Source organism: Ptychodera flava, chromosome 1 (genome assembly GCF_041260155.1).
Source record: "Ptychodera flava strain L36383 chromosome 1, AS_Pfla_20210202, whole genome shotgun sequence".
Lineage (NCBI taxonomy): Eukaryota > Metazoa > Hemichordata > Enteropneusta > Ptychoderidae > Ptychodera > Ptychodera flava.
Genome location: NC_091928.1, coordinates 48,004,279 through 48,026,441, shown reverse-complemented (window position 1 = coordinate 48,026,441; position 22,163 = coordinate 48,004,279). Strand labels below are relative to the sequence as shown.

Sequence of the window (22,163 nt, the reverse complement as noted above, 5' to 3'; positions counted from 1 at the left end):
ATTAATGTGTTCACTCTAGAGGCGAAAATCAGATGTTTGACTTTCACAAAGTTGGTGAAAACTTTTATTCCATGATATCTGTCTGTGAGCTGCATTCTACCTGATTTAGTAAATCCAAATCAGTTTTGCCCAGTTCAAAGGAAATACCGCGTCTGTAATTCAAGATTTCTATATGGCCAAAGCCAACAATGGTGTACTGAGACTGAACAGGGAAACGATTTTGATTTGTCATGGCGAAACTGAGCAGGAACAGAACATCTCTGGCTGATTCACGATTGAACTGCGTTGGAAGTTGTGGTTTAGGTGTAGTATTACTTTTAGTCTACTACCCATTGGCTTGAAACACACAGTGTGTTTTCATTGTGCAGCCAGAAAGTGCTGAGCAAACCCATTTTGCATTTTAACACTACCCAACTGTAAACCATTGGGGCTATACCTGTCTAATGTTGAAAGGTATGGTTCAAATTCCGCAGTACCACTGTACAAGAAAATTCCGGTGACCCTGCTGCACGGCTAAGGTTTCCGGCATTCATTCATTGTTTCACAACACCCATATACCAACACTACATAGTCACGTCTGCTCATTGAAGTTGCAAGATATGGACTGGAGTGAAAAAAAAATTGTGCCTCCAGAATTTTCTGCTTTTCTTTAATATTACATGTGCAGAAACAAGCCCTACTTACTTTTGAATGAATGGTTGATGAGAATACAGACCAATTACAGTTCTAAATATGCTTGGAAAACTGCAGATGAAAACTAACCAATATTTTGTTGTCTCACTCCCAAGTTCTCTCTAGTTTTTGAAAATACCTTTTGAAAGACTCTGCTTCCAAGAATAGCAATTCATCTTTTATTTTGTGAATATTTCCTGAAGGTTTCACATTAACATACATTCCAATCAGTATTTTGTGACTCCATTAATCCTTATGTCAAAGCAAAGTTCTGTGGGCAATGTACGAGACACACAGATACTTGTCATCAGTCATTCTCTCCTTGCAAACGACAGAGAAGGATGTTTCAATTTCTACCACTGAGGGCGCACTGCAGTACTTCCTTGGCAACTGACAAGGTTGTCCAGAGCAGACTCTGCGCTTGACTTAGCTATGACTGGCAATAAACGGAAATGAATTGTTTTGAACGATGAAAACTTAGGGCTTTTTACAGATTTCACTCAGAAATATTGGGTGAACAAATACATACATGTGAAATAACAAAACCCAGCAACATTGTGTGTTACAGCATTGTTACTTTCAGTAACCATGGTTATAGTGATAAAGCCGGAGAGGCCACCCAGGCTAGATTTGATGCAGTCGCCAAAGTTTTGTGATGCAATAAGAAGTTCAGCTTATACAAAACCCACAGCAGTGAAGCTGGACAAAATCTAAGCATCTTGCAAGTGATCTTTACACATGAAGGATTGGTACTTTTGTTACTTGGCTGCAACACAAAAGCTGTCACAATTTCAGCATGCTCATTTACAAATTTGCTTCAGCCATCTTTACTCCAAAAGGCAAGGTGATTTATTTGTATTTGCAAAGGACTGGGACTACAAGTTATCCATAATATCACCATACATAGTAGAATGGCTCGATCAAATTCAGTAATCTACCATATATATATATAAATCTAGATATATTGATTTGACAAATTAGCAAAGTAACTCTGCACAGCTTGAACCACATCATCCATCAATCAATCACCAAAGTTTATATAGCGCCAAAATCCCAATACTGTGTTTTCCTCTCAATGGCTGAACCACACTTTATGCTCTGGAAAACATGTACGTTTTCAGTTTCTTTGAAAGTTTCCAAGTTTGGGGATTCTCCGATGTCGATTGGAAGTGCATTCCATAGTTTAGGTGCAGCGTATGAAATGCATGGCCACCATAGGTAAATGTTTGTAGGTTGTAGATGTTATGGCAATGAACGGTAAGAGGCTAATGTTTGTTCATGTCATGAAGTATGGCAAAGAAATCAACACACAAAGATGATACTCAGAAAAATGGATTTATTTTTCTTTCACCGCTTCTGGTAAATACACTGTCATAAAGGACACCGTCATAAATCTGAGCAGGGACTAAAACTCAAGCCACCAGAGCTGACGCTGTCGATGACTCGTACTTCCAGTTTGGCGGTAGGACCTGTTTCGATTTGTAGTAGCGAGCCAGACGGTGGATTCTGCTCTCAATCAGGATAAGTCTGAACTTGGCATCTTTGTCCTGTTGGACAAGAAAAATCACATAACATGTGGTCAACAAGAAAATTTACAAATGTAGAAAGCAAAGACTTTTCTACACGACTGATCAGAACACATCATAATATACACTTAAGTTTATAGAGTCAGAATACTGCAAACTGTCTATGTATCCAAATTGGATGCGCCATGCTATTAGAATATTATTGGTTTCAAGTTGTTGTGTGCTTCATTTTCTGACATTGACCTCCCTCTCAAATCAGGCAAGTAAACTAAATTCCATGCTCAGTTTTTTTACTTCATTTGTACCTTACTTGACACAATCAACACTACACCTACAGACGTCATTGCTAATACAGCAAACTGGCGTTACAAAAGTACATTTTTGCAATGTAACAATTCAAAAGTTTTAATCCTTTGAGCATATTGCCTACAGTTTATTTCAGCTTGAACATGTGCAACTCGACAATAATATAATATTCCTTTATGATACACCCTATCTTTTTTAATATTTTCCATACTTTCTGATAATTTGAAATGCAATACTTTGACCGTATAGTATCAATCATGTATACTCGGCACTGTACTAAGGCTATCCACTAATTCCTGTATACATACCTTTCTATTTCTTTCCAAATGTTTGCGCACTGCAACAGCCTTTTTAATAAGATGGTAAAGATCTTCTGGTAGATCTGGGGCCAGACCTTTGGCTTTCAGGATGCGTAAAATTTTGTTTCCGGTCACGAAACGAACTTGTGCAACACCATGGGAATCACGAAGAATAACGCCTGTTGGAAAACAGAAGAAGTCACTTGGAGATTCAATCATTCTAGGGCAAACTGGTCCACTTGTCATGAAGTTTTAATTATTGAAAATCTTTTGCTGCCCATGTTAAAACAACAAGGGCAGTAAAAGTGAGATCCAGACATTTCCAAAAACATTCACATACACAACAACACAGGCACTGAACAGACTTCTCAAACCAAACACAAAATAGTGTATCAAAACTGGCTATCTATACTTTCAACTCAATGCAGCCTGGCAATTGTTAACTGTAACCCCTTGGGTAGAAAAACTGTTTATGTGTGTAAGGAAAGAGTAGATACTGTACAACAATCAGAGGGCCAAGAATACAATTTTTCATGACAAGGAGCAGTGTGTGCCCTCTTTTAACCTATTTGGTGCGCCATGACTTATGAATATTCTCTTTCAGACAAGATAATTTTCAGTTGAATAGGAAATTATGCATTGTGACTCAAAAAATTTCAAAACCTTTTACAATTGACTCAAAATTTTCCCAAAATCTCTTTGTTAAAGGACGCACAGACAAGGAGAGACAACTGCTCTATTGAGCCGGAAATATATAGTTTTCAGATTGCATGGCTTGTTACCTACATTGCAATTCACACACTCAGAAAGGTAAATTTTAACACACATTCTCTGAGACAAGCAAATGACAAATTTACATACAAATTCTTTCAATCAAAAGCCATACTGAGCCTCTGGTACACTTGCAAGGCAAGGAGTTCCCTATATAGCAATGGTTGCTCTAGAAAAGTCAGCAGTAACGTGCATACCTATTTGTGATGGTGTCAGACCCTTCTTTGCCAGTTTGAAGATCTGTTCTTTCACATCATCTGAAGTCAGCTTAAGCCACTGTAGAAAAAAATAAGTAATGGTTGATGATTCAATCCTTTTCCTTGGTTTACAGTCTGAGAGATTCTCCCTATACCAATATTGCAATTCATCGTTTACATGAATGTCAGCAGTCACAGAGTTTTAAATTAAGCATCAACTTACATGCCCATGCCAAAAATAACACCAAGTTGTAACATTTGCAGTGTTTTCTCCAGGTTTCTCTCACAAGGTGGGAATGTTGCCCCCTGCTTGAAAATCTGGGGGAGATCTGGGTCTCGTTGAGGGGGACTATAATAAATTATGAAGCCTAGACAAATCATTCACACTTTATTCATTTCAGTTCAAATTCAATTTTGTGATCTGAGGGCACACTCTAGTTGATAGTCTTTCAGCTGTATCACATCCTTGTGCTGATTTGAAGCTTTTATCACTTTTATTGTGGCTACATACAGCGGATTACATCAACTGCACGATGATTCACAGACAGTCATGAAGAGGAAAGCCACCATAGATACTCTTAATTATAATTGCAAACCGCATTGTGGAAGGGCAACTTGTCGCACATTGTGATTATTTGGGGGGGATTTTGATGAGGAGAAAACACTGAATTTCAAGGGACACACACATTACTCTTCAGTGATTATAAGGAATGATTATCTGGTCATCGCTCGCAGTAGAAACTTCAAAATCAATTCCTCAAAGTAGTCAAACTGAAAAGAAATTATTTACGTAATTTCATCAAAAGTTTACCAATAAGCGATGCACAGAATTACATTCCGAATCGCAAGAATAATCTGCAGCACTGACAACTGTCAGTAGTGCAATTTATACAGGCCATTTGACAAGTAATGCACTCGTGCCATGGGAAAAGTAAACATCCTAGCTTTTACAATGACAAAATATCTGAAATATGAGAAATTAAATTTAGCTTTCTTGTTGGTGTAATATATCAAACACAAATACAAGACAGATAAGACTTACTGTTGGAACACTTCTCCTGTATGGTAGAGCTGATCGGGATATACCCTTGCTGCAACGGAAAGAAGAGAGAACATCAGTCATTACTCCAGTCCAGGAACCCTCAGATCAGTGAACAAACATTTGGAGTACAAGTGATATGACATTGATCTGAACGTTTTGGTGTCATAGAGTTATTCCACAAATTGCTCTCATAAAAGCATTTTCATATGAAATACAGCTATTAAGATGGTTGCATGTAAGAATGAAACAAAATTAGTATTACATTGTATCGTAAATGGGTACGGCACGCTGCCTGCATCATGCCATTCTGACACATTTGCTCAGCTTGGCTACACTATATACATATACTACACTTTGATATAGCAGTTTCATTTCATACTAGAGACCATTTACACAGCCAGTGGTTCAAGAGGAACACCAAAGGAAACACGGAAAGTATACAGGAGTCACACTGAGGTGCAGTCCGAAGCGGTTTACATGTTTTCCTTCACCACACCAAGTCGGAAGAACGGTAAGGTTCAATCACATGTACGCCGCCATATTGGATTTCGTGGGTTTGTCGCACATGGTGTCTTTTGAACGGCATTACGTTTAAAAGTCATTATATGTAGCAGGAATAATTATCACATATGAATTTTTTAATCTGTCTGCCGACGTAAAAGTGGGTTAAATGCGAAAAATTATGTTAACAAGCGCAAAAATCAACCGGTTCATTACTAACCCCGGCGCGTGCATACGACCCATGATGGCAGCGAGCTGAGAAAGGAAGACACAATGGTGACGTGTGCAAAATCTAGCCTTCGCTGTTCCCATGATGCAACGCGCCTTATCCTACGTCGCACGAAAACTGCGTACTGCGGTAATACCATAAAATCAATGTTTTTACAAAAATTAGCCGGCTGCCTGCTCCAATATTCAAGAGATAGTATTATTATTATCAAGAGTCGACTTGCTCATAGGGTTTCTTTTGGCAAAATTTTTATTTGATACATTAAAGTATAAAAAAAGTTTAATGACTGTAGAAGTTTTGTACAATTAAACATGCTTGAAGACACATAATGGTTTGTGCATGAGGTTCAATCATTTATTCATTTACCTCCAAACCGCCTGAGCTGATACATACGCAGATCGATAATTTTGTTTTTGTCCTATATGAGAGATACCTCATATGTGACACACACATTATGTGTACGGTAGAGAATACATTGTTAGGTTTGCGATAGAAGTGTGGTACCTCTCCATTGCCTTTTTATTCCTACCACTGGGGTGTGGAATTAACGCAGTCATCTACTCTACACTTTCAAAGTACTACAGCTTCCGTTTTTATCATAATATGGATCACCCTTCAGGGAAAGCGACAGATATGACGTCATTTATTTGAGTTGTGTGTGAGCCTTTGGTTTAGGAATGCTATGGTAAGAATTTTTAAACTAAGCAAGGCAGCTTAAAAGAAAAAAACGTGAAGGTCTCAAAGTGATATTAATAATTCTTGGTGACCAGAAAGAAATGGGGGGGGGGGGGGGGGACGGGTTACATAGCAGCATTGAAATAACGTACGCAGATTACTTAAATGTTGGGGTTTTTTGCGGTCCGTCGTAACTCGCTATTTTATCGTTTGTTTCAAAAATCCTATAAAAATATTATGGTAGCGTCATATGTTAACCAAAGTGTGGCTCCTGTGTTCAATAGGCTGAACACGTTTGCTATTGGAGAGCCAATGTCTCTTATAACATGATATTTTACGGCCAATACAAAATATGATAACTTTTTAGCATTAGCCAGACCCCGTTTTGTGGAGTAACCGTGGCCAGACCGTACCATCGGAAGCTCCCGCGACAGAGTAATGAATTCTGTTTCCAATGCACGGTGGAGGCGATGCAAACTGATAGCCATGGCTGTCGTGATATCACAGCTTATGGTGGTTCTTATTCTGCTGTGTCGAGTCTTCAACGGTCAAATTCGCCAGTATTCGACTTCTGTCGATAGGTCGTCTGCTTACCAGGGTGAAGCGAGACCCGAGATGATGGAAGCTACACAAACAAATACGGTGAGATACAGTGCCATCTTGCTATCGATGTATTTCAACTGATTTTTCTGAATGGTGCATAAGAAAAGAGCGGATCGCTTGCCTGTGCAAGATATAGCGTAGGCGTTATAGCTCAAGTCGCGACCGGGAACTGTCATAAATTTTACTTGTTATGATCGGTTTAGTCCAACAGCAAACTCAACAACTATTTTAAAATCAGGCCTGAATTACACAATCTTTGTTCCTGTGACAGATATTGCAGAATGCATTTTATTAAACATAGATAGATTTTTTAATGTCGTTAAACTACATGTGCCCTGCCTATAGGTATACATTCATACAGGTGGTGCAATATGCTAATCGGAGAACTGTTTAGGATAGGAAATTCCTAAAAATCTCTGATATATCATTTTATCTAGTATCGCTGGTACACACTGGCTTTACACAACATTGCCAGTGTACATGTTAGTATAACCGCGCACAGATTGGCGCTCCCTACCTTTTAAAACAAAATCTCATAAATATTTTTTAGTGGAAGTGCACATTTCTGCCATAAACACTGTTCAAAAATTCAACCGTTAGATGACGTGTGCACAGCCTGGCGTTCTATCTAATGATATGGCCCTTTTTTACTGCTGATGTACAGACGAATATTACATTTGCTTTGTTTTCTACTGTAGATCGTCTCTCCTCTAACAAAATGAGGAAACTACACAAGCTTCGTATTGCGCGGAAATTTTCAAGAGATCAAAACCTAATACCAAAGCAGAGCATTTTCGTTGTGACTTTCCTCAAAACGTACCTGATTTATTTCAAAAATGTTGATTCAAATGTCACGATCCTCGCCAACATTTTGTATTACATAAATCCGTTTAACAGGTCAATATACTAGCAATCCCTATCGGCTAATTTTCGTTAACCTTTGTCGCTACGGATTAAGCTCTAGGGACTGGCGTGTGTAGCTGCCTCTGATGTGAAACACATCTTCTCTGCGACATGTGTGCTCTATTGCCTTAGGCTGATGTATAACTGTGACCTGCACACGCAATATTAGAAAAAATTGTTTCACGTGGGGCAATTTCCAACCATAGCAAACACGACAATCTCTGTACCAAGAACGTGACGACGCAGGAGATCAAATTGACATTTTTGTCAGAAATCACGTACTGTCATATCAACACCGGGGCAGCGGTAATTTTTCGATCGAAACGATTCCTAGATTATGACACATCGCCTTGTACACTTTTAATTTCGTTGCTATGATTTTGCTTTCAAGGCAAGCGGAGCCTTTTTCAGTGCTAACCAATCATTGAATTGCCTAAATGAAAACGTTATAGCAGATCGAGTAAATATTGGAATGTGTGACCAGCTTTTAGAAAACACTGTTAATGCCTCTTTCAGGAATCAATAAATGTATGGTGTGAGACAAGGAGGTAAACTTTCTCCACGTCTTTTTTCAGTTTATGTTGATAAACTTAGTCAATTACTTGTAAAGAAAAATATCGGCTGCCTCCTTGGTGGAAAGTGCATGAATCATCTATTATATGCTGATGACATAGTACTGATTTGTCCTAGTGTAAAGGGTATTAACAATCTCTTGAATATTTGTACTCAATATGCTAATGACCATGATACTGTCTTTAATGCTTTGAAATCTAAGTGTCTTGCCATTTTGCCTAATATGCTAAATATTTGTAAGATTCCTCATGTGTACTTGTATGACAAAGAGCTTTCTTTTGTAGATAAGCATTCTTACCTTGGTGTCATTTTCAACTGCAATGGCGATGATAATGATGATATTAAGCGTCAAATGAGGTTGTTTTATGCCAGAGCTAACATGTTAATCCGTGAGTTTTGGAATTGTTCTCACTCTGTCAAAACTAGACTTTTTATAACTTATTGTACTTCTGTGTATTGCTCACATCGTCGGAGTAAGTTCACAAATCAGTGTATCAATAATGTTCGCGTGGTGTATAACAACGGTTTTAGAATTTTGTTTGGTATGGACAGAAGATTAAGTATCTCGAACGCTTTTGTTCAGAGCAACATTTTGACTTTCGAAAGTAAACAGCGCACTTTACGCTCGAAATTTTATATGAGGCTGATGAATAGTGAAAATTCTCTTAATAGTGCTCATATATATTATGTGTGGTAGCCTGTTCTGGAAAAGACTTTTTTCTGATTGCTTTTAAAGTTTTCTCTCTCTGATATTTTTCATTTCCATTGTGTATTAGTTTTTTCACTTATAGTTTGTGTCCCCCCTTTTTTTTTCTGTATATTTTTTGTGTATGAGCTGGTTCTCGAAATAAATAAATAAATAAATAAATAATAAAGTAGGTTTCATGAAGCGACACTTATTATTGTTATATATTACACGCTGGTTCTGAAGAAAACGCTGTTGAATATTGAGAATCTTTATTTGCATAAAATTACTAGTCGTACAAAGAAGTGCAACGTTTATACATTTAGTAAGGATTTAATATTTGAGATGAAACATCAAGCAACTATATAAAAATGAACTTATCATTATTCTGTCGGTGTATTTTGGGTCATGGGACCGGATAAGGGAACGTATCGCTTGCACCGTTACATGTCGAGAAATATAAGAACTTTTCGCCATCCCTGACACTTCCTTGCAATTGGAAAGTTCATTCTCACTTCTGACACACTCATTTCGACAGCTGAAGTACAGAAGCTTTGTCTCGAGGTTTAACCTCAAGTATGTTTGCATTTCTGTCTTCAATAGGACGAAGAATCTGGGTGTTTTGGAAGGTGTGCTGAAACCGGTGATCTTGGAATTGTGAACATTGCGTCGGAGGTGAAGGTGCAGGACAACACCCATGCGCCATCAACGCCGACGTTGGGAGAAACTGCGCCGACCCGCTATTTGTTGTCCCTGGTGCAGAATAGAACAGGTCTCGGCAACAATGTACAGTATCGGTTTTTCAAGATCACGGTCGGACAGGCTTGGCTTCACAATAGAACTGTGGTTGCGGTGCCTTTCTTCAACAATGGTTGTTCTGGATGGGGCTACACGCTGGAGTCCATGAGACCACTGGAAAAGACTTTCGATGTGGATAAACTCAAAGAGCTGGTTTCAGTCGCAACTATGGACGAATTCAAACAAAACTGCGGCGGGAAAATTCGATTAGCTTTTCAAGAAGACAAAAATAAGTATTTATACCCGAAAAGTCAAGACTTTTTTGAAGATATCTACAGAATTCATGTACCCCCTCTTGAAGATGTTTTACCAGCTGCAACAATAAAACAGCTACTGAGTTCGAACGAAAAATGTGTGGCTCTCTTTCACTGTTACACGGATCCGAAGAACTCACTCCCTCTAGCGTTGAGTGATGATGTATTTTCTACAGTTAACAGATACGTCAAAGTTTCGAAGCGAATCAGGACTAAAGTAAACGACGAAATATTTCCGAGAATCTGCGATGGCGGTCGCTTACTGGCTGTTCACTACCGTAATAGGACAGGTGAAATGTAAGAATAAAACTGTCTGTATGTCAAATCTCAAATAACTGTAAGGCCAATCGGCTGAGCGGCAAAACTTTTGCAAGACTAGTGTATAGGTGGGGGAGAGAGAGAGAGAGAGAGAGAGAGAGAGAGAGAGAGAGAGAGCGAGAGAGAGAGAGAGAGAGAGAGAGAGAGAGAGAGAGAGAGAGAGAGAGAGAGAGAATGTAAACTTTCTAAAACTTTGCGCGACCGGCACAAAGTACTGAAACTTTTTGATTTTTGTTGGCGTTTTTGTTTGATTTTATACGAGAAACCGACTCCGGTATTTTTAGACAGAAAAAAAGAAGCGATTACTGATTAACGGGATATAGTCGTCGGAACTGCGCCTGTGCAAGTTTCTTGTTTACAAACAACGTATTTTGTGCACGATATCAAGATGCACCTCATCATCATAGCTGCAACATTTAAATTATACGATGATAGATTGTGACAGGCATGTTTTAACTGTCATCAATCACCACTGTGCCTTGGATACATTGTTGCCATTGGTCGTATGGGTCCCATACGACCTTTGAGCGCAGTTCCGACGACCATATCCCTTTAAGTATCTACGATCTCTTTGCATCCCTTAGACTTTCGACAGTCTCTTGAGCATTTTCATTTTCTACTATTGGTATGGTCTCTCACAGATACGGGGGTGAGGGGGTCACAAGCGTAGCGCCGAAGTCGTGAGTCGGGAATGGCGAAGGCATGACTGAAGGCATGACTGATTCGCGCCACCCTTGACTCAGCCGTGTTCAAAGTTACTGCAGCGGCGAATGGCGCAAACGACTGTCGACAGTTGCTGTGAAGCGATCACGCAAGCCAAGAATAATACAGTCACGGACAGAATGCGGAACAAATCAGCACCTCACGACAAACGAATCACTGAAGCACGAAGTTTTTTTTCTCTTATCACTGCCCACGTTAACCTCCAGTATATACGTACACCAGAGATATTTCCCGTCGGTTGCTGGTATGATGAAGTATTTTTCAATCTTTCATCAGGTGCATGTATAATGAAAGATTTACTGAACTCTGCGCCGCCCCGGGCATGATGAAAGAGAATGACGAGAACGCTGAGGTACTTGTTGACGTCATATACGATGTCTGGCTGCGGAGAGGATACGATTGCGTTTACGTCGCTCACCCGTCCTGGTCACAGGTACGCCGACTTAAGCCTGTAATCTAAATATGCCCATATATGGTCAAAGGGGCGTTCCTTGGTATTCAAAACGCCCATATGAGGGCGTTGTTTTTAAAAAAGTGGCCACCCGCTTAAAATCTGTCATTGGTTAGATTTTCTCTTTCCATGGTAACTGTGGCAAAATTGGAACAGGTGACAGTATACCTTTAATGTAGAACGGGCCTTAGGGACAAATAGTCAGACTTCCGATTTTCTATGATTCTTTTCTGATGTACCATTTGTGGGGGCTCATTTTAAAGCTTTTGCAGAAAGAAAAACCTTCATCGACTTAGTTTTTTGAAAATCCGCTAAATTAATTTTCCTCCATACTACACTTAACACAGGGATGGCGGTCATTTTGAATTTCAAGTATCGCAAAATGTTGGCCATTTTTTTCGCTAGTTTCAAACATTGCATGGTGATCCCCGATTTTTATAAGAGAATTGTTGAAAGTTTCATTCAGGAAAGTTTGAGCAAAAGTTTAAGTCTTTGACTTTCGAGGGTATACTACCTTAAGTGATCTGGAAGCCTCGAATGATATGGTATGTAGGTGGAACATTGTCTAGACTTTTAACTTGATGGAACATTTTTTGAATAAGAAAGATGAGTGCTATAATACTTTCGAATTATTGTTAGTTGTATCAAGGATATGAGTTTTAGAAAACATATTTTCATAGTTTAAATTTAATCAAAATACAACTACATCATCATTTTGTGTTCGCAAACAAATTTTCAGTTCCTTAAACAGTTTCTTGTTCTTCTTTTAAAATGCTTAAAATGATGGCCTTGTCGTGATTCAACTGGTCAACACTGCCGATATGAAGGGATGCACAAAGTCCTAAATCGTCTAAATTATTTGTCAGCAATGGCATTCTCTCTCTCTCTCTCTCTCTCTCTCTCTCTCTCTCTTCTCTCTCTCCTCTCTCTCTCTCTCTCTCTCTCTCTCTCTCTCTCTCTCTCTCTCTCTCTCTCTCTCTCTCTCTCTCTCACTACAAACACAGAAATTCACGGATTTACTGAGTGGTCGAATATCCCGGATGAAAATAATGAACGGAAACGACGTACTGAAAATGAAATTGACGGGAATGGACGAGTACAGAAACGATAATTACTACTTCTCGTTGCTGGAACAAGAAATATGCATCTGTAAGTAATTCAGAGGTATTCTGAACTTTACGCTGATGAGATTTTGATTGATCTCATGACCTTTTCATCATTTAGCATGAATGTAAACACCTTGCTGTGCGTCTTTCTTTACCAAACTATTGACGTGATATTAACACCAAGAAACGAAATTATAACGGCACACTGAAAATGTTGTAAAGCCCGTTCTCAGGATCCTGTTGTGCTTGCCAGTGAAATTTTCAAAAAAAAAAGCGCCTGAAAGACATAAAGAGGGAGCTATCACCCTTTGTCCGGAAAATTATGGCTGATTTTCTAAAGTCAGGTACTGTTGCTACTATACATTGAAGTTGTAACAACGGCAAGTGAAAAATAGATGACGTTAGGACGATTTTCTTAATGATTGCTTGTACAGCGTGACGTAAGAACCAGATATCTGATCTTGTATCCGCTCTTCATCTGGCGGAGTATCGCTGCGAAAATGCATAAAATGACATAAACATGTTATTGAATGTGCACGGAGTCGTGGTGCTTAAATTGAACGTATGTCGCCATGATCATTCCATGTCTGTGTGTCCATGTAGTAACTGGAGACTAATCTAGCTGTGCGCCATAACGCCTGCAGAACAAGACACGAAAAATATTATCAAAGCTACAATAACCTCTCGGAAGGCACTTCCAGACTTGGAGAAAAATCGAATCAAATTATGGTATTAAAGGCGATCCTATCCCATTAAAATAAAGGATACTTTTGGCGAATATAGAATACAAATTTAGCCTAATTGTCTAGGCGTGAGCTAAATAAATATCAGTCCTGTAACTTTGTTCATGCTTTTCCGCAAAGTTACACGATTTCTAGCTGAACTTTGAATGATGCATAATTATCATTGCAGTCATAAACTGTCTACAAATTCCTGAGCAGGGCTTCTGTTGCCTTTGTGACACGAATTTCCTTTTTGGCGTGGAATAAAGGTTATTGTCAAAACGTGAGGCCTATGTACTTCAACAGATAAAGCTGATTTTCAAGGAATAATATTACACAGTTCCGTATGACGCAAGAATTGACTGTAAATCTTACAGCGTTGATTCTTAGTCAGTATATAAGCTTATAAGGTTTTATATCGTGTGCTCGTTTCATTAAGAATAATTTTATTAACTTGTATCAATAAACAACATCTTGGCTTTAAAATATACCAAGCTTTCATTATGGGCGTTAACAGGCCCAGGATTTTGCAAACAAATTTGGGTTGTATATTTTAGAAGTTGTACTCGTCGATGCCATCTAGGATATGCCTAAAGTGCCCATTATACTGCAGGAACCGTCGTCATGTTGGAAGACTAGAAAGTAAATACACTATTTCCATGATGGAAGTAGTTTAGCAGCGGTAAAGATAGATGCAAGAGATAATGAGAATCAAAAAGACAATTGACGAACAAATTGTAGACACACGCGTGCAAGAAGTCTAGAACCTGTCTGTAGGCTTCGTACCACACCAATAATACTGAGAGGTTCTAGATAGCTTCAGATGCTTTAAAACAAGTTATCACTTCTGACTGTGTTCATGAATCGGAGAACAAACGATTTCGCCACCATTGTTCCCCCAGATGCTGACGGTTTCATTGGATGGGAAATGTCGTACTGGGACAGAACAGTGCTAGAGCAACGCAAGGAAGGCGGCAAAGAGTCGTTGACTTTCAGCGAGCTTGGCATCCAAGAAAAGGTCATTGAGCAGCTCTGGAAACACTTCAACGAATCCTGGAAGGAGAATTCCACGGACGCATAACTAGAATTGGCATGGCTTTGACAATTTTGTCGGATTTCTAGAGTTCGACATAGACCAAACCAGTCCACATCTTACTAATATAGTTGTTTTGCAACCGATTTGATCCGTTTTGTTATTCAGTAAAGACACAAGACGCTTATCATCGGGAAAATAGAACCAAAGAAAAACGTTTATTATTATTATTTACGTGATATTTAATACATTCACATAGTAAATATAGAACAATTTATTATCATTTAAAATGACGGTGGATTTAATGAGCCTTTATTTGGTTATTCCAAGGTATGATTTTACAAATAAAATAGTAAATATGAAACGAGTCCGTTTATGTTTGTCATTGATTTGATCAGCCTCATCTAGATTGTAGCAGTTTTCTCAGATTGAAACGAACGTGTTTCATTTCGTTTCTTCTGGGTGTGTTATCTTCTAGTCTCCGTTTTCTCAGATTATCATTTACATGTCGACTTTTCCACGCGAAATACTGTGTACATGAAACATTTCCTGTACAATTCGAAACGCGAGGCTTGGTTTCTTTGTATATTGCCAATGAAATTTACACGAACCAATCCCCGGCGATTCGAAATACACAAAAGTCATCGGGTGGTCTTCCGATGGGTGTGACATGTACAGAAACCAATTTGAACGTCACGTTTCATCGACCGGAACCTAATCGAAGTATATGGAGTGATATTGTCAGAGTGAGGAAAACATACGTGTACAAATGATATTTAAGATTACAGGAAATCCAACAATGGAAGGCGGCAAAGAAATTCTCTGATCACGATATTTACCAAAAGGTGGGATAAAAGACCAGGGTTGAATCAGAATCCAAAGTATGGATCGTTATATATCAGAATTAAACTTCTCAAAGACGGAAGGATGCGAATATGTTATGAAATTCAAAATTCAAGGTACAATGATTCATCCGAAATGTTGATACCGTACGACAACATTGTAATATCATGAAAGACAGGAAATAATTGTTCGTTTCAGGATTACATATGGTGATAATATGAAACTTTGAGGTCTGATAATAATATGTCCGCTAATTACACCTAAAATGAAATGTGCTTTACATGACGTCATTTTCAATCAATGAATCTGCAGACAAAGTCATATGCGAATAGAATATTAGTATTAAATTCACCCGATTCGAAAAGCCCGTTTTAAGCTGTTAAATAATGTAAATCCTTGTAAATACATGGCATGCATTCTATAATCGTAAGACTCTAAGACATCTTGTCATGAAATGTCTTCCTCGCATGTTAGTAGTCATATATATATATATATATATATATATATATATATATATATATATATATATATATATATATATATATCGTGAAACTCTGAGTAACGCCTAAGTCCTGTCAATTTTTGACAATATATATATATATATATATATATATATATATATATATATATATATTTATATATATATATATATATATAAAGTGTTTTTGATCTGGCTAGATCTGTTTGTACTACTTTGGGTGCCCATTTTGATGCGTACTAATGTTTCGATGACACTGCTGATAAACCCATCAGAACCTTCCTTCGTGTGTACGCTTCAACAGATTTAATCTTATAACTTGTCATTTATACGAACATCGTAATTTGTAAATATGATCATCGGGGCTTTTAAAAGAGAAACTTTAAATAAAGACCTGTATATTCTTACATGTCAGGTCCCGCCTAACAATTTTCAACAGCTCTTGAAAATAAGATTGATCAAGAAGTAAAAACGTGCAAAATGCAAAGATTCACATGTTATAGAGAAGTGAGATCGTTTGCTCACGTTTACAGCATTCGTCGTTAGAAAGGACATAATTCTCCTCTTCAATTATCATCTATATAAATCAGTACATTAGCTTCTTACAAGCGCTCTGACATTTTGCAATACATGTATATAAAAACACGTACATGTGTTGTATGCCGGTGGGTTGATAGCTTGTTATAAAATGAAATGGCTGTGAATAGTTTTGTCACCCAATAGCCTTATGAACAAATTTCATCCAATCTTTGATATGTACAAATGCGATAAAATTATTGTTTACGAAAAAGCATGACAGTGGCATTTGGAATAATTGTGGAGTATTTGGTAATCAACGCTACTTTATCGTCGGTGCCTTTTGAAGGCTGATAGGCTTGGAGGTGGATATTACTGAAAAAATGCTGTGCACAAAAATTGTAGATTTTTAATCAAGCATATTATATACAAACAGTATTCAACCATATACCCTGGGGTCTGTGACTCAGAAGCCGTTGATGTTCTCCCTTAACCAAACTTAGGAATACTGCCCTCAGAGGCCAACTTGGCCATGAAGTACATGCTTCATCTCTTCTTCCTCAGACGGCCATACTTCGACCATAATGGGATTAAAATGAAATGACTTTTATCTAATGTATCATCAGCCATCGTCTGTTGATGGCTGGATCAGAAGACTTTGACGTTTTCTATCAAGCATGACAACCCTTCGCTCGCCTTTTTGTCAAGTTCCGACATTTCAAAAACAAGTAATCCAGCAAAATATAAACAGGCTTTTGGAGCTTGTACGAAATCTGTCAAAAGTTCATCGTTACACAATTGTAATTGTAAGCTCAGAATCATTACAATTTCAGAATAATTTGAAAGCGTTCTTTCTGTTCGTTTGATGTTCAATCCACAAAATCATGATCAATTATATTGTTGATAGTGTCATAAACCGTCTCTTGGACGTAAAAACTGGGTTCGGAGACATGTTTGAAATGGTCTTGACGACATAAAATAGTGAAGTGGATCTCCACAGTTTAACTGTTTGTTGTATTTAGCGTGTTAACAACCACTGACTCGTCCGCTATCTTGTTCCGTATGCATGGCACGCACATACAGAACTTCTTCGCGAGGCTCTGACGAAATTGCTTGTACTTGAAGACATAGATGAAAGGATTCAAGATAGAGTTGACGAACTTCAAGACAACGATGCACTGGACGTAGGTCAAGCTCAAATCTATGTGATTTCCAAGGTTATAGCTTAGAAACAGAAGACTGTCCGGCGTCCAGCATATTCCGAAGGCGAGGATCACCAGGAACAGCATCCGGATGACGCGTTTCCTGGCAACCAGCAGCGTCTTAGCGCGGTCATCGGCCAGGTTGCCGGCCATGATGCTGTTAGCGCTCTGGTGGAGGCAGACCGATATCTTGTAGTAAGCGATGGCCATGTACAGCATGGGAATGAGGAAGGTGATCACAAAGTACATCACCCCGATGCCGGTCCCGATTGCCGGGCTCGGGTAGACGGCGAGGAAACAGCCGAAGTCTGGGTCGTAGCCGTGGAACGCCAGGTTGAAAAACTGCAGAACGAAGACAAACACCCAGGTGACACTGATCATGGCGGCAGCCGTGCGTTTGGTAAAGTATTTCCCGTAGGTTAACGGGTGCACGATGGCGAAGTATCGCTCCATGGTGACCAAGACGAGGTTACACGACGACACGTTGATGGTGAACCAAAAGAACTGCGCGCTAGAGTACACGCGGCAGTACACGTCTGCGGCGAGGCCCTCTGGGATGGAAAGTCCGCCAACGTCCAAGGGGAAGCGGTTTCCGATCAGCAGTATGGACGTCAGGAGGTCGGCCGCTGCCAGGTTCAGGATGAAATAGTTGGTTAAAGTCTGCATGTTCGGGGTGCTGAGAACCACAATGATGACCAGCGTGTTGCCAATGGTGCCGATGATTCCCATGACCAGCTCGATGTAAGCGAAGATGTTTAGATAGATGGAATCGTCGTAACCAGTGGTATACGTGACATTGGTCGCGTTGTCCATCGTCAAAATCTAGTGAACTCAATGATTGCTTAATCGAAATGTCCAGTCTCGATCCGACGAAGTGCAGGAAACAACCGAAGTTGCATTAGGGTCGCTCCGGTAACTAGTTAAACACAACAGCTAGGTGCATCAAACATCATGCTGTTCAGACCGGCTGTGCTTTGTTCTATTAAGGAGAAATCATAAAAAGCAGAAGTTACTTTATGATCATGTTGTTAGGATTGAAAAACATGACGTGGCTAATGGGAGAGGAGGGAGCGAGACGGGGAGGGGAGAGGTGGGGAGGTGGATCATCCGTGTTCTGGTTTCTCCTCTTCGGCTTGCTTTGGCATTTCAACCACCATACCTCACAAACCTACTGTGTAAGCAAAGAGATGTTGATAGGATGGCAGGCCTTTGCAATAGCGACGGATAGCTTTGAACGATAGACTGTGTTCTGCGGTACATTATGTCATGTCCTCGATAAAAAGAGCACAAGACACGTAAAACTATTTCCTTTTTTCCCGGTATATGCGTTAACAAATCCCACAAGATATCTCGCGATTCAATCCCTTCGAGCTAACCTTTTTAACAGCTGCCAGGACAGGCATTAAAAGCCATAGTGGCTTCAAGCCCAGAGTTCTAGTGTACGACATCAAATGACGTGAAAAGCGGCACAGACAACTGGAAAGCCCGAGTTTCATTATGTTCCCGAACCAAGAGTGTTTTATACATTTAATGTAAGATCCGAGTTCTGCAGAGCGAGATTTTTTCTGGCAGGCACGGGTTTGTCGCGAAAGAACAGAGAACGGTGAATTGTTTGATCTAAGCAGACTTACGCATCGTGCTTTTGCAGGTTGCTATCGGGATTATGCCGTGCTGTTAGCGCTCTCCTATAAAAAATACAAGGCTTATACCGTCAACGCTCTCCTATAAAAATTATATACCGTCGACGGGGCTACGATTACATTCAGCTTAACTGGAAGAAAGTCTTTTTTCCGCGAAGACGCTGAACGGACGGAATCATTCATGGAAGTGCCAACACAACGAAAGCAATATTTCTTCTGGGATCAGCATATAAATAAGACACAGTGACAGGCGACCACGGGAAACCTGCCGTATTGTCGTCTCGAGGGACATGAGCACTCATGCATTGAGTCGGGAAGCGAAATTTGACAGGGGAGGATTCTGAATGCCATCCTGAATCGAATGAGAGATAGTGCTCTAAACGTTCCTCCGGGTGTTGTGCAATCTCATTCAGAGAAGATTGGTTCTTCAGAAAGACGAAACTCTATGCTCTTGATTTAAAATAACTTTTGACGCAAAATTTTACCGGAGTATAAACTTGTTGACTTTCTTTTGGTACCTATAAAATGGCAAGGCAGCTGAAGGCATAAAACTCGAATTTGACAGTTATTTTCTATGCATTGATTTTATTAATCGCTGGTGTTCTGTCGCAGACATTTTCACCGAGCTATCAGAGACCCCTTGGTATTTATGCGTATCCAGCGTATATTAAAGTCCATAAAAAACATTGACTGAGAAGGATTGAAATTTCCAAAACAGAATTCGGTACAATTTAGTGAAGGTAGCCTGCCGACTCAAGTGAGTAGTAGTCAAATGTGGTCGACCAGAGATACGATTTGGTTGAGAATACGTGACCTTGGTACTTGTCTCCGTTTTGTAGTTTTCAACTATGAATGAGCGTCAGACTCGGTCTCTTGGCCCCATACACCTATTACATTAAGGTAATAGGCGCCTCGAAAATGAAACACGTATAACTTTTGCTCAAACTTTCCTCAAGCAAACCTTCAACCATTCTCTTTCAAAATTAAGAGTAAAAATCGGAGGTCAAAGTGCAAATTTTGGTACTAGCGAAACAAATTACACAATAATTACCGATATTACAAATTCAAAATGGCCGTCATACCTGTATTGTCTCTATGAGGAAAACTAAATTCCAAATTTTTAAAAAACTAAGCCAGTGAAAGCTTTATTTACTCCGTAAGCTTCAAAATGACCCCTACAAGAGGCAGGCCAAAAGAATACTGTAAAAGTTTGAGAGTCTACATATCTGTCGCCAAGGTGCATTCTACCTGAAATGATGTCTCTGAAATATTAAGTTTCTGTTTGCAAGCAACTGTTTGCACCTATGTCTAATAATGAGGTACATGAAGGGTAATTATCCCAATGTATGCAAATTATTCTGTCAGTGAATGTCACAAAGTAAAAAAGTACAACTTTATTTCCTTCTCTTTTATTTCGCGATCCTTTTTTTATATTTGAATGGAAGAAATGATTGAGTGTCAACTTCATCACCACTAGTACTTTACAAAGTTACAGAAAATGTCTTGCATCATATACCCATAATTTTGATAATAATCAACTTGAAATGACTCCTTGTTTTCTCATTATCTTTTCTGAAATTCGGACAGAGGTAATTTCAATGCGTTATAGGGTATAACTTAAAATGATTCCCGTCTCGTTTTGCACAGCAAGTGACAGATAAAGTCGACGCGTAATTTGAGTCTGCGCTGACCAAATATCAAAACTACCTTTCGACGTTGCGATCAGCAATGAAAGAACGCGGCATGGTAATGGCGTACAAGTGTGAAATTGCTGTGTGCGTTAATGTCGTCGCTATGGCATCGCCTGTTGACAGCTCAAACGGAACAGTGACATTATCAAAACCATTCGTCGCATTATTTTCTCAAACAAGTTGTCAACGCACAATGTCACGACAGAAATTGATTCGTGTGCTCATGCGCCGCATTTCAGTCACCTCGCCACCCAATTTGCATGTACAACACATGTAAAAATAACTACATGTTGACTCCGATGATAGTTTTGCATTCTTTGAATGAAAACTGCGTTTCCATGAAATCTCTTTTCACAAGAACATTTACGGAACCGTTCAAGAAGAGTTGGCGGTTGCCAGTGCCTTTTGTTCAAAGGTTCGAATCGTTATCACGGCCTACGCGGACAGCGTGATGATTTCGCGCTCGATTTCTCTAATTGTCGTCTACAACTCCAACACTCTGAACAACGGCGGGAAATGATTACAGGCGATTGATAGAGCGACGTGATGTGTAATTTTCATCTATGAAAGCCGGGCTAGGTTTACGGCAATGGTTGAATTTTACTCAGAGTGGCACATAACCAGTATTTGACACTTAATAGATTAACAACTTTGTGAAATCTCAAGTGGAATTTCCACAATTACTATTGCACCCTATACCATTTTCTTCTCTAGTCGTGATTTTTTCTGGCTTGAACTACTTTTTATCGACTCATGTATTTTTATCTTGAAGTTATTGTTTTATTTGGTCGCCGTCACTCCTCTGAACAAACTGGTCTCAATATAAGTTTTCTGTCGCATGGTTGGAAAGCAATTGCAGGACAGACCACATGCTTAATTTTTGGATTACTGATGAAAGAGTCAAAAATATTTTTTGGAATTCTCATTTTTACGAGCAATCGGCATTTTTTGTATCTTCCTCGTCGAAAAACAGACCTGTAATCCGTAGGAAATATAGAGATAAAGACGGACCGAGTAAAATCTGGGAAAATGTGAACTATTTCTCTCCTTTCACACAATGTTTTTCAACTGTGACAAGTGTTTGCCTTGGTAGAGTAAGTATCTATAAACGAGCACGCCTGTGGACTACATTGTTCCTGTTCCCTGTCGTTCTTGGAATATTAAGTCCTGAAAAAATCCCCTTGAATTATGATTTTTGTTGACATTGTTGGACATCGGAAGCATGTCGAATACTTTAGAAGTCACCGCGAGCCGGACTCTTCCATTTCGCTCGAAAAGCCTGTACATTTCAGTTTTCGAAAATGAAACTTCACATTGCATTTGGACAATGTTCATGGGTAGCATTGGATCACTTGTGTTGATTCTAACCACGCAATATTTCGGTAGCACACTCGCTTCGTACATGA

General features: G+C 39.2%; 3 protein-coding genes across 3 annotated transcripts; 1 reads left to right on the top strand and 2 right to left on the bottom strand.

Annotated features, from left to right (window-relative positions):
• Positions 1 to 1,991: 1,991 nt before the first annotated feature.
• LOC139139824 (small ribosomal subunit protein uS15) lies at positions 1,992 to 5,621 on the bottom strand. Its single transcript, XM_070708764.1, has 5 exons — positions 5,535 to 5,621; positions 4,814 to 4,862; positions 3,772 to 3,850; positions 2,813 to 2,982; positions 1,992 to 2,219 (listed from the first exon to the last, which is right to left on the bottom strand). Exons 1-5 carry the CDS (start codon positions 5,555 to 5,557, stop codon positions 2,085 to 2,087), a joined length of 456 nt encoding a protein of 151 aa, XP_070564865.1. The 5' UTR covers positions 5,558 to 5,621; the 3' UTR covers positions 1,992 to 2,084.
• Positions 5,622 to 6,660: 1,039 nt separating this feature from the next.
• Positions 6,661 to 14,712, top strand: LOC139141704 (uncharacterized). The gene is made up of 5 exons (XM_070711345.1): positions 6,661 to 6,860; positions 9,586 to 10,331; positions 11,352 to 11,508; positions 12,531 to 12,675; positions 14,257 to 14,712. The coding sequence occupies exons 1-5, from the start codon at positions 6,705 to 6,707 to the stop codon at positions 14,433 to 14,435; spliced, it is 1,383 nt and encodes a 460-aa protein (XP_070567446.1). The 5' UTR covers positions 6,661 to 6,704; the 3' UTR covers positions 14,436 to 14,712.
• A 2,513-nt stretch (positions 14,713 to 17,225) lies between these two features.
• On the bottom strand, positions 17,226 to 18,239 carry LOC139145284 (allatostatin-A receptor-like). Its single transcript, XM_070716335.1, has one exon. The coding sequence runs from the start codon at positions 18,237 to 18,239 to the stop codon at positions 17,226 to 17,228; it is 1,014 nt and encodes a 337-aa protein (XP_070572436.1).
• Positions 18,240 to 22,163: the final 3,924 nt, after the last annotated feature.

Coding starts and splice junctions, on each gene's coding strand:
- LOC139139824 (XM_070708764.1), bottom strand. CDS start 5,557: ATGGGTCGTATGCACGCGCCGGG. Junction 4,863..5,534: donor GGTCGTATGCACGCGCCGGG/GTTAGTAATGAA, acceptor TTTCCGTTGCAG/CAAGGGTATATCCCGATCAG. Junction 3,851..4,813: donor ACAGGAGAAGTGTTCCAACA/GTAAGTCTTATC, acceptor TTTTTTCTACAG/TGGCTTAAGCTGACTTCAGA.
- LOC139141704 (XM_070711345.1), top strand. CDS start 6,705: ATGGCTGTCGTGATATCACAGCTTATGGTGGTTCTTATTCTGCTGTGT. Junction 10,332..11,351: donor CGTAATAGGACAGGTGAAAT/GTAAGAATAAAA, acceptor ATCTTTCATCAG/GTGCATGTATAATGAAAGAT. Junction 11,509..12,530: donor CTCACCCGTCCTGGTCACAG/GTACGCCGACTT, acceptor CTACAAACACAG/AAATTCACGGATTTACTGAG.
- LOC139145284 (XM_070716335.1), bottom strand. CDS start 18,239: ATGGACAACGCGACCAATGTCACGTATACCACTGGTTACGACGATTCC.